Source organism: Strix uralensis, chromosome 8 (genome assembly GCF_047716275.1).
Source record: "Strix uralensis isolate ZFMK-TIS-50842 chromosome 8, bStrUra1, whole genome shotgun sequence".
NCBI lineage: Eukaryota > Metazoa > Chordata > Aves > Strigiformes > Strigidae > Strix > Strix uralensis.
Genome location: NC_133979.1, coordinates 7,556,010 through 7,568,120, shown reverse-complemented (window position 1 = coordinate 7,568,120; position 12,111 = coordinate 7,556,010). Strand labels below are relative to the sequence as shown.

General features: G+C 36.5%; 1 protein-coding gene across 9 annotated transcripts in view; it reads left to right on the top strand.

Annotated features, from left to right (window-relative positions):
- The window catches only part of OSBPL9 (oxysterol binding protein like 9), a 66,306-nt gene that overhangs the window by 32,876 nt on the left and 21,319 nt on the right, over nucleotides 1-12,111 (top strand). For all 9 annotated transcript variants that reach the window (XM_074876069.1, XM_074876067.1, XM_074876068.1 and 6 more), the window contains 2 exons: nucleotides 5,113-5,208; nucleotides 7,175-7,222. In XM_074876069.1, the coding sequence (XP_074732170.1) occupies nucleotides 5,113-5,208; nucleotides 7,175-7,222 (144 nt within the window). The remainder of the gene's footprint in view (nucleotides 1-5,112; nucleotides 5,209-7,174; nucleotides 7,223-12,111) is intronic.

The following is a 12,111-nucleotide window of genomic DNA, read 5'->3' as shown; positions in this document are numbered from 1 at the left end:
CTGGATTCAGAACTGGCCCAAATTAAAACTACTTTTCCTGCTGCCCTGCCCTTCTGACCTTAGTTTTAACCCGGATTAGCTTCCACACTGAGTTGCTTATGTGGCAAGGTAAATGTTTATGCTGACTCAAAAGAAAGAGCAGAGTAAGGGTGAGAATAAACAACAGGGGAACTGATGTGTTTCTTGTCTCTTATGCCGGTGTAAGGTGTTTGTGGAACTGTGTGCTAGTAGCGGTTCACTTAATATCACCTTAACCAGGATTTTTGACCTTTCTAAAGCTGGAAACAAGAATAAAAGATTGAGTAAAACTTTCTTATGTTTTTAAGTATATTATATTGTTACCTGCTGGCTTTCCAACGTCGCTTCTAGTGCGAGTCAAGAATGCTTGCATAAAACTAAGAACAGGTTCTTTTAGATTAAGAATATATCCAATATAGAGGTGTTTCAAGTGCTGGGGGAAGGGCATAGACTTAATAGACATGCTGCCCTCTTTCACATTTTGCTAATGAATTAACTATGATAGTGAATAAGCACGTTACTGTATGTAGGTGAATGAATGGGACTCTAGGATATACTTGGTATTTGTGAGGCTTCAGAATTGTAACCTATGCTTTATAGACAGAATTTTACCTCAGTACATGAATACTTCTGTTTTCTGAACTCTGTTTTCCTAGAAGACCTGATGATATCTATAGCTACACAGTCTTTGTTAAGCATTTTGTGTTTTGCAAAGCAGAAATACTTTTTTTTAAAAGAAGTGCAATATTCTGACTGTTTGGAAGGCTTATATGCCTTCCAGAACTTCTACATTTGTTTTTAAACTTATTTTGAGACATTTATATTCTAAGCTTTAAATATTACTTAAAAATTTAGCAGAAGAAAAAAAACCAGGTTGTCACAAAATAAACACAAATAAGAAGACAAGAAGATGCCATTGCTCAGTGGTTTACTAGTCAATTTGTCTTTTTCTTGAGTTTTCTATCACTGGTTCTTACAGGCAATGTCCTACTCAAGTAAAACATGCTGTAGGCAGGGGATATGTTTCTGATGAGGTATTGCAGATGGAGGGAAAACACTGTTATTCATGTCTTTAACTTCCATAAGATTTTTTTTGTTGTTGGACTTGGAATCCTAATTAGATGAAGAATATAACATAAGTATCTTCAAAAAGATTGTCTGTTCTGTACAGCTTTCTCTTTTCCTTCCCCAGTAAAGCTCTTCCACAAGGACAGCTCTTGTCAAGTCTTTGCTGCTGCCTCTATCTTTGTCTTTGTTTCCCTGCCTTCATTACTGTTCGTTTTCCATCGAGGTCATTATTGTAACGCTTGTATTTGAGAAATATATTTGAATTTTTCTGGTATGCTTCTTCTAAGGATGATGCAATCTTTTCAACCCATCCTAGTTTGGAAGAAGTAGTTTAAACTAGGCTGGAATTACTTCCCAGCATGGCCAAGTTTTGAATACAAATGCATTAATGGTATGTGTGACTTCTAATTTGGAGGACAAGGAAGTAACGTATAAACGCCCTTAGTGCTAGCAGTTTTGTATTGGAAATAAGGCATCATATATATTTTTAATTGGCTTATATTTTGTTGTTCCCCTCCTATTTACTCTCTCCAAAAAAAGGGTTGTGTATGAAGGGAATAATTTTGCAGGACTCCTAGCGTGAGGGTTCTTTTACTCAACTCCAGTAACCCTCTCCTAGGATAACCACCCAGTCTCTCACTCCTAGTTACTGGGTATCATGCAGATCACACTGGGAGACCGCTAACTGGGTAGGTCGGTTTGCTGCTGGGCCCTGATTTCTCCTTTCTACCTACAGACATTAGGATTGGCACGTGCCCTATAGCATCTAGTCTTTATGCTTTTGATATGTCCTGAAGGGAACATCGCAGAAACTATAGGAGGGAAGGAGGGATGAGGGAAAGAATTCTATGTTCCTTTCTTCTCTTTTCTCTAGAGTTATTATCAATACAGGTTTCCTTGTGGGGTGGAGACAGATAACAAATACATTGTTTTGGGAGGTGGTGGGCAGACTAGAAGTTATATAAATTACTTGCTTCTACAGCTGTTTCATCTTGTAATATAACTGTTCATTCCTTAAAACCTACATGAACACAGAGTAGATGTTATTTGAGGGAAATAAAGTGTATTCACTGATAGATTTAGTTATTCAATGGAAAAACAGGTTATACTACTTGGAATTGATATTTGACAGTAAGAAAGAATCAGTGTATTTCTGAAGATCTAAAATAGACTGGGTTCCTATTCTTTTTCGTAATTTGAAGATACTTATTTTAGAATCACAGCATACCTTCAGCTGGAGAAGACCTGGAAATCACCTGGTCCAAGCCCCTTCTCATTGTGAGACCAGCTTCTACGTTAGATCAGGTTGTCTAGGGTCAAATCCAGTTGAGTTTTGAACTTTGCCCTCCAAGGGTGGAGGTTCAACATCTGCAGGCGACTTCTTTTGTCACTTTGTGAATAGGTGAGCAGCATATAATGCAAGTTTCTCATAAAAATTTGATAGCTAGTTCAGATGTGCAGTTCCCTAATTTACATGTTTAACAAGCTGTTAAATGCCATTCTATTGGCTCTGCTCACCCATTTCTTTTGAAGCCTCATTTTCTACATGGCCAGGGAGGGAAGAAAGGGGAAGAAAGAGAAAGGGTCCCCTTTTTTCCTTTACTGTGTCTTTGGATGACCAGATAATGAAGAAATAAGGATTTGTTACACAAATCTGCACTTTGTATATCTGCTCTTTCTAAATTACTGCTGGGCTTGTAATAATTCATTTTCTTTTCTATTTAATACAGTGTTTTTTTTCTTTGCTATTGCTAATCTTTATTTTTAATTTTCCAATTATCTTCTGGTTTTCAATTTTTTCATCTAAACTGTCTTTATACAAACCAAGAGCAAACTAGTGAAATGCTACAGCTTTAAGTGCCTGTGCTTCTTTTCAAAATTATGTTCATGTTTCATCTCTGTGCTATGTCAGCTTGACACTGTACTTGGTTTTATGGCTTTCTCTTTACGTTTATTGACATTTTAACTTTCTAATAGAACTTTTTAGGTCACAGCTTTCACTCTGTGTTTGATGTGGATGTCTGCTTAGTTGTATTACTAAATGTTTTAATCAGCTTTTCCCTTAGTGCTAAGAGGCTGAAATTTAAGAACGGCATTTTATCTTTAAGCCACCACTAAAAATACCAGATTGTTACATATTAGTAGTCATAGACCGGTGACTGAAATAAAAATCAGCATTTTGATGCAGCATACAGATAACTTGCACCATAAACTATATTTCTGTGTATAGTATCTTCAGCAGAAATTTTCTGTATAGTTCATGCAGTTTTGGTGTATGAAACCTGACCTCCAGAATTTTTTAACTGAGCATGCTAGACTATTTGCTGAAATGATGGTTGGCTGCTAGCTGTACAGACAGTTCTATTTTCAACAAGGAAATAGAATACTAATTTGATACAGTTTCAGAGTAATTTAAACTTGACTTAGTTTGAGGGAGTGTCAAAAGTGTCTTGGTTGAGAGGACTCTTCCTTCTGCCTATCAATTTCTTTTTGATAACTTATACTGTGTGGTTTTTGCCTTGTCTTAATTTCTTGGCATAGTCAGAATGGTTGCTTTCTTTTCTTTTCTCCTCCCTCTTTCTTGTTTCAAAACACTACTTCTAGATTTGTCCAGTGCAGACTGTCTAATACAGGGTAAAGTATCTTTTTTTTTAATGCTGGTTCACAAACTAATCTGTATGAATAGATTTACTCATGCAGAACTCGTACAAAAATAAAAGAAACTATCTGTATTGACAGAGCAATGTCAAAGAAAACATTATGGTAATTCAGAATTTTACTAATATGGATTACCCATCTTCTCCAGTATGAAATGTTTTTTTCCCCACTAGCTGATCTTTACACATTCAGACTCTTAAGATTCTCCGCAGTCAAAACAGCACAGCTGATGGTTTCATAAGAGTTTGAAGTGAAGATGTCATATTTTAGATTAATGTGAATAAGAGTGAAAGTACTTAGGGTAGTAGGAAAGTCTTGTCACTGCTGTGATCTTCTTAGGATTATGTTTCTGTTATAACTGATGTTTGTTTCTGTATCCTTCATGGATTTTTTCCTCCTATATATTTCACTTGCATTGTACAATTATTTTTTTTTTAAGCTGGGAGTTCTTCAACATTTGTTTTGCAGTTGCATTTGCATTAAAGGTATTATATTAATAAACCTTAAATGTGTTCACATAGCATATGTGCAAGAAGTCAGAAGTAATCAATTTCAAGAATCCTCTATTTTCCTTCCTGTAATTGAAGCTGTGATAACCCAGTGGGAGTTTGTTCAGGTCTTGAAATACATGGTTTTTATCAGTTTAAAGGTAGGAATTATGTTATATGCAGAAGTGTGCTTTGAGTCTTACATTATTAAGGGAAACAAATTTGCAAGCAAGAAAATATAAAAACAGTCATTCTCATGGCACTGATACTTTGTCCTTGTTGGCATATGTACAGCAAAATGTAAGAAATCAAATCTAGTGACAAGGGTGCAAATTATTATAGCTGTAAAGGAACTAGGGCAACCAGGAATAATAATTTTGAATTTTTCAGCTCAAAGGGGGATCCATATTTAAGAAGAGATTTAGCACTGGTTAGTTCAATTCTTCACTAAGAAGCTGTGAGTTGAGCAATATTGTCTGAAGTGTGAAAAGTGCAGTCATCCAGTTGGGTATGGTTTTGTCTTCCTTAACTGCAGTGTAAGAATATGGAATCACAAGACAGTCTTCAGAAAACCTTGAATTCTCCTTTATAGTTTCCAAAGAAACTTTAATTAGTGTAATTTAAGGGGATTTGTTCAATCATAAATAATGGAATACTCTGGTGTGTGGTGATTATACTCCCACTGAAAATGTGTAGCAGTTTGCTGTTACTGATTTAGCTGCAAATAGAAGACAAATGTGTTCAGCTGTGTGCCTGTGTTTGCACATGGCAGGATGAGAGGCAAGGCAACATTTTCAGTCAGTTGGCAGGCAAAACCATATTTTTGTTATCTTTTTTCCTCTCCTCCGAAACTAATTATATATTTGATTTTTATATCTAGGGTGTGGATTCAGGATTTGTTCCCAGCGTTCATGATTTTGACAAGAAACTTACCGAGGCTGATGCTTACTTACAGATCTTGATAGACCAATTGAAGGTATGGTAATGAACTGGTGTATTTACTGTACTGGGAGTCTGCTTGTCAGTGTGGATTTCAAGGTCTGGTTGAAAGGAAGATCAACAGAAAGAGAGAGTCAGGTTTTATGCTTGGCACGTGTTCTGGTAAATGTGGGATGCTGATGTCTGCTGATGATAGAATTTTATTTTCTTTTTCTCCCTATCTTAGATGTTACATAAGTTCTAACTACTTCTGAAATAAAGAGATTTTTAGTAGAAGTATAAAAATTAAAAGTTACAAGCTAAGGGCTGAAAAAAGCTGAAAATAGCTTTCTCTTATAATGGAACTTGGGATTGTTAAAATAGAGTTAGAAAATTAGAATAACTTAAACAGATTTTATAGAATGGTTTACAATGGCTGAAACATTCTTTTATTTATATAGTTTCATGGAAATGGCAGAGATAAGTTAAGTTTAATTGTAAAACATAATTAAATCATTGTATTGCTCATAGCATTTTAGAGTTTACCTTGAGAAAATTTTGTCGAGTAATATGTAACTACAGTTGCAGATAGCTTCAGGCTTCGCAGTAGTGATAGATAATCTGTTCTTTGTCCTTGAGTGAAAACATTCTGTAGAAATTTTGGACACATACTGTTCTTTTACACTTTGTACGTGTATTTTAAGAATAGGTGGGAAGGTGAGGAATGATGAGGTCATATCTCAGTACTCACCTTATTGAGAAAAACAGTTTTTGCTGCTGGTTAGGACACTTTTTCCCATGACTCAGCAGGTTAAAATTGCTGTTAAGATTGCTTCAGTTCTGCTGGTTTGGATTTTTTTTTTTCCTGATATAATGGACAAGTATTGCATGTGGGATATTCAGCAAAAATTCAGTTGCAGGGGTGGGCGGAGAGGGGGGAAGAGCATACCAACAAGAATGGAGGTAAGCAAAAGAGATGCAAACAAAATTCAAAGCAAAACTGCAAAGACTTGGTCAGGAGTTAGCTTTGTCTCCCACTCCGCAGCCATCTAGCATGCTTCACTGAAGGAAGGTATTTAAATCTTTACGCCTTCTAATTGCTATTTCAGGCCAACTGGGGGGAGGGTGTATAGGAATTAGTTAATAATGAAAGAAGAGTGAATTTGCGGAAGGACCAAGACTACAGTCTTTAGAACCAGAAATCAGCCCTCAAGGGAAAGGGAGCACATGAGTCAGTTTTAGGCAGGCTGTTGAGTGAAGAACTGTAGCTCACCTACTAAGAATTACAACCTCTTTTCTGAGCAAGGGTGGATGTGATGAACTTTTGGTCATTACCCTTAATCTTTTTTCTTCCTTGAATAACTTGTTCTTAACGGTTATTTGTATGTGCACCTTAGAGTGCTCTTGCCGGCAATTTTTAACTGTTTCAGTTCAGCTTGTCTTAAATATAGATTCAAGCTTTTCAGTAAGGATTTGTTTCATTTTGCTTAGCTTCATCTCATATTCCACTTTTAAGAAATAAATAGAAGTAAGTGCTGGCACATATCTTTGCAAAAGAAGTGCTTACAAATCCTACGTGATTTGAAGCATATACCTGAATACCTGGAAGGGTTGATAAGGGTTGAGTCTGTTTTGGTAAGCACTTTATATGCCCCAAAGGTCTTTGCTGAAATAAAAGAAAGGCAGTTTGATGCATTCTGATGAGCGTCACATTTATCACTTAACCTCACCTTTTTCTTCAAAGCCTGGGAGAACCGTATCAGACTGAGCTGTGGAACTAGCTGGGATCTGTGATATGGTCTCTTGGAGGATGGGGATAATGTGAGAAATAAGTTACAAATTTGTTATATCACAAATGCTGTAAATAAATATTAGGCAAAAACTGCTTTGGGTCATAATACCAAGATCGTATAACTTAAGTATTTATTAAATGCTTTTGGGTTTGAGATTTCAGTGTTTCTGGCTGATATTACATGAAGAAAATAACACTTTCCAGTATTTTCACAAGTATATCTTTCTTTTAGCTCTTTGATGAAAAACTCCAGAACTGCAAAGATGATGATCAGAGAAAAGCAAGTACATTTTGTCTTAAATACTGTTTATTTTGCTTAATCAGATGGGTTTGTGCATCAATTTGCTATAGGCTATAGAAATTTAAAGTACAGTTCAAATTCATCAAGTTGTCAAAATCACTTAAAACAATTTGAATAACTGATAGCATCATTTGTGTTGTGAATAGGTTGCAAACAGAATTTTTAGTAATACCGGGTGTCATACCATTGAAAAGGGTTTCAGTCTGTAGGAAATTATTACTTGTCTGTTATCCAACCATGAAAAGCATTTTTAACTTAAATTTGCTATTTTTTAGTCTTTAACAAGGATGAGTGTTTACTGTTTGTAGGAATAGCAAAGATATTCTGAAGGAAAAAAAATAAATGCTAAGAATCGTGTATTTCACGTTAATCAGTCTGCATCCTGTGTAGTTCTGTGACTAACATGCCACATGTTGAAAGTCTGTGAATACTATAATCCACTCACCTTGGGCAAGGATGCAAAAAATGTAACGACTCTTTTAGCGAGGTTGTAATTCACTTGTGTATTTTTTTGCATCCCCTCCTATTTCATTTCAAAATCAAGTTTGTAGGTCAGAGTTCAGTCACTGTGTTTAAGAAAGGCTAGCACATACCTTGGGTGGCATGCGTTTGTATGTTAATTTGTGTGGTGTGGAGGAGGGATTTAACAATTCCTTATGAAGGGTTTATTACTAAGGAGTTGCTTTTGTTTTCAGCAAATGCAGTAATTTCAATATTGTAAAGCACTGGTGTATTTCATCCTAATTCCCTCCTGCCCCCCAATTTCACTTGTGAAAAACTGATGTTCTCTTTGTGTTTGGTTTCAGTTTTGAAAACGGTTTGATGCTCTCTGTGATTAGTTAGATTCTTTATAATGGTTGTGACCTTTCATGTGTTATCCATCTTGTTTGATGTGTTATGTGGCATCTTAGGGACTTGACAAGTGATGGTCTTTCTGGAGTTCTTTTGCACATACAGGCTTTTAAAATAACTTTGAAGTACAAACGTTCTCTGTGTAAGCGCGTTTAATCTGTAGACAACTGACCAAAAGAGTAAGATATAAAGATTTTGTGTTTCGCCTTCAGTGTGTCTTCCCAGTAAGAGTTCTCCTTCAATTTTGACCTCCCTCCAGATGCTACTTTGCAGATCAGGCAGTACTTTCTTTTTCCCTGTGACAGTGCTTCTAATCCCTGGAGACTTTCCACATGTTGTGCTGATTTCTTTCTTTATCTCTGCAAGGTATCTGTGGAACAGACAGATTGACTTTGTAGAGAAAGCAGGAGGCTTGTTTAGAAGAGGTCAGCTTCCTCTGGCTTTAAATCTTGATGAGTGTAGCTATTACTATAGATTCCATTTATTATCTATTAAAAATGAAAAAGACTCGGCAAAGCACTTTTTTGATCATGTCTCTTCCTGTACTAAAGCAGCTAAGAGGTTTTTTGATACTGCATTTAGCAGTTTTCCTATTTGTTTATGGACGTATGGTTCAGCTGTCAGACTATGAGCTGAGTGTAGCTTGCAGGATACTTCCATCCAACCCATAGTTTTTTCCTCTGAGGAAACAAGAATTGGTTATTGAAGTGTTACATGCTTCCCGACTAGTTGAGTGCTGTTTTCTGCAACTGTTTATGGCCAGGCATTTAAAACCTGAGTTATTGTTTTTGGAAGTGTACAGAGCATTGGATAAGCTGGTTTTTAGTTACAGAATGTTTGGTCTTTTGAAAGTAATGATAGAGGTGTTCCAAGATGCTTCAAGATCCCTTGGATATATTCTTTCTGAGACATGGTGATCTGTTGAACTTGGAAGAACACAGTGCAGGTGTAGACTTGAATTTTGAAAACTGAGAAATACTGTGATTATCATGAATCCCCTGTGTTACATTGATAGTCCTGGTGGAAGTACAGCTAGCACTGTATAGTGGGATCATACTGTCTTGCAAACATACTATAACTAGCAGTGCTGCCTGTTTTGCCGAATCTACTGATGGAGTACAATGTATATATCTGATTACGTAGGAAGTAAAGAAGGTGCGTGATCTGAGGGTACGGGAGTTTCAAGGTGAAGACAAGATAGGACCTTGCTTTCTTAACAGTGTTAGCAATATTAGTGGTGAGAACTTGAAGTAAACCTTTCTGTTCAGTTTTGTGAAACTATCTTGACCACACGTATCAGGGAGAGTAAAACTATAAACATTCAAAAGCACCAGAACAGCGAAGAGGTGTATATTTGGCAGGCTGGAACAAAGCTGACTAAACAAGATTTTGGAGGGAAGTGTAGTCTGCTTAAGCTCTGTTTGGTTCACAAGAAGTATTTTTTGTGACGTAAATCCAAGGCTGAGCACACAGATTCAGGTTGCACCTTACCAATTCTGACCACGAGTCGGCTACCCCCACGTGCCTCTGCTACCCCTCTTTGCTGGACAAGCTGATCCCTCTATAGTCACATGATTGTTGAATGAGGCAAAAATAATGTTCAATGAATTAAAATTAGCTTTCTATTGGATCACCAGTGCCTTTATAAAATCAGATGTCAAGGAGGTACAACAAGCAGCAGGTAGATGGAGTAGTTTCAGTAGTAGCCTGCAATTTGATTAGATTAGGTGTAGTGCGTGGCTGCATTCTGCAAATGAAAGTCTGCAGGAAATTCATGTTTCATTTGACAATATGTGTATTCATTACCTAAAACTAGGGACGGTGTCCTACTAAAATTTTACCTTCATCAGTTTTCAAAGAGTAGGGATGTTGAAGAGAGAAAATTGTGATAACTTTCAGTAGTAAATTATATTATTTGATTTCATTTTTATTGATAATGGTTATCTTCAACATACCTCTGTTTACCTGCTTATGATTTTCCTTACAATTTTCTATTTTTCGAAATAATTTATATTACTTTCTTCAGTGCAAGTTTAAACAAAAGATAATGAGAATAAAGTTACAAGGATTGTAGTGGCACATATATAGCAGTGTAGTTCAGTACAATTGATGAGATGAGACACAAGCATTCTCCTAACTTTTCTTTCCTTGTCCACTTGTTTTTCTCTCCTCAGTGTCATGTCTATAGTGTGTTTGTATAAGATCTTACAGGAGGGGGAGTTCACAAACCTTACTTTATGCCTGTTTACATCACTGTTCTAGAATAACACGTTGCTCGTGAAAATCCAGAGACTTCCATATCAATGTTTTCTTAGCCCTAAAGAACAGGGGCGGTGCTCTTTAGAAAGGTCTTCCCAGGGACTGAGTCTGACTGACTTGTCTGCATTGTGCTCATAATTTTGTGTACATGTGAAGAAGACAATATTTCAGTTCCATGTGCCTGTATTCTTGCAAGGTAGCCATACAGCACAAATGGGAAAAATACTGAATCAATGTGTACTATTACTACTTAAGTTGACCAGCTCACAAAGAATTCATTTTCATAGGGGAAAAAATTTTGACTATATAATTTGTGGCCTTGGAAACCAGGTGTCCTGAGGTTTTTCCCATCTCAGATCTTCTGTGTGATCTTGGACAAATTACCCTTTTGTCTGTACATACGTGCAAGAATAGCAATGTCCTAGTCTGTTGTTTGGAAAATTACAAACGGGTAGGGGGAGAACAGTGTGACTGAATATGGCCTGACGTAGCTTTCAGATTTTCAGCAAAGATGATATTAATGAAGGGAATGAGATACCAGTTTATTTGGTGTGTAAATACTCTATAACATGTTGGGGGGAAAAATAGGTAAAGAGTAATCAAACCTGCTGACAGCTGTCTACAGTTGGCTATAAAGCTTTGAGACTGAATGATTTATTTCAGCTGCATAATCTTTCATCTGACAAGATCTGTATGTTTGGGTACACTGCCTATTCTGTTTTGGTGCTAAAAGGCTCAAAACTTCACTGCTGTCATATTTAAAACGCTTTTTTCAATATATGTTGATAAAGTTTGGACTGGAAGTATAGTAGAGATGGGAAAAAACCAAAACAAAGGAATTTTTAGCTGTTGGCATATTTCTCTGGTAGCAGCAGAAGTAAATATAATTTAACTTTGAGATATAACTGCCCTGATATGCTATTACCTAGATCAGCATGGTCCAGTCTTTCTAGTGGAAAAGGCTGAGCCTGTGTGCTGTTTGGCCACCTCTTGCCAATTAATCATGTATAGCATCCTTATGAGTAGTATATAGAACAGAGTATAACTGAAAAAATATTCCCCAGGTATTGGCTGGGAAGCTACCACTGCGTTTATTTTCTTTTTAATCCACAAGCTGAGACTATTCATTCCTGTAGATATACAGATGTATGTTGTGCTCTTACGGTGTAGAATTTGGCTTGCGATGCTGCATGGGGAAAACAGTTCCTTTGCACGTGTTGATTATTTAAGAATCAAAAAGACTGTGACTCAAGTCACATGAGACACTCATATTAATCAAAACAAAGAGGTCCTGTAATTGAATTAGTAGCGATTCAGTGCTGAGTCGAATTTAATAATTTTGCCTTCTGCAGACAGACCCAAGGACATCAACAGGATGCATATGCTTCTTAGATAGCTCATGGTTATGTATAAAATGACATGCAGATGCCTTTGGCATGCCTGAAGTGCAGTTCCACGCAGGAAATCTTTATGAACCAGTGTTTCTAGATAAAATTAAGTAGGCAGATTTCCAGATGCACTTTTTACTGGAGGTTTAGAAAGAGCAAGAACGTGCGTGCACTGGTATTTTCCATGATTTTTTTAAAAATGTGCTTAACTGCATATGTTTCTTATACCTGAATGATGATAATTTCAAGTAATGTTGATCATTGAAATGTGCCACTGTTCAGTACACTATGTAAGGATACAAAGTGAACTTAGAGTGACGCTTCATACTGCATTTCATTTTTGTTGATGTTATGCAAAACGGAGGTGTA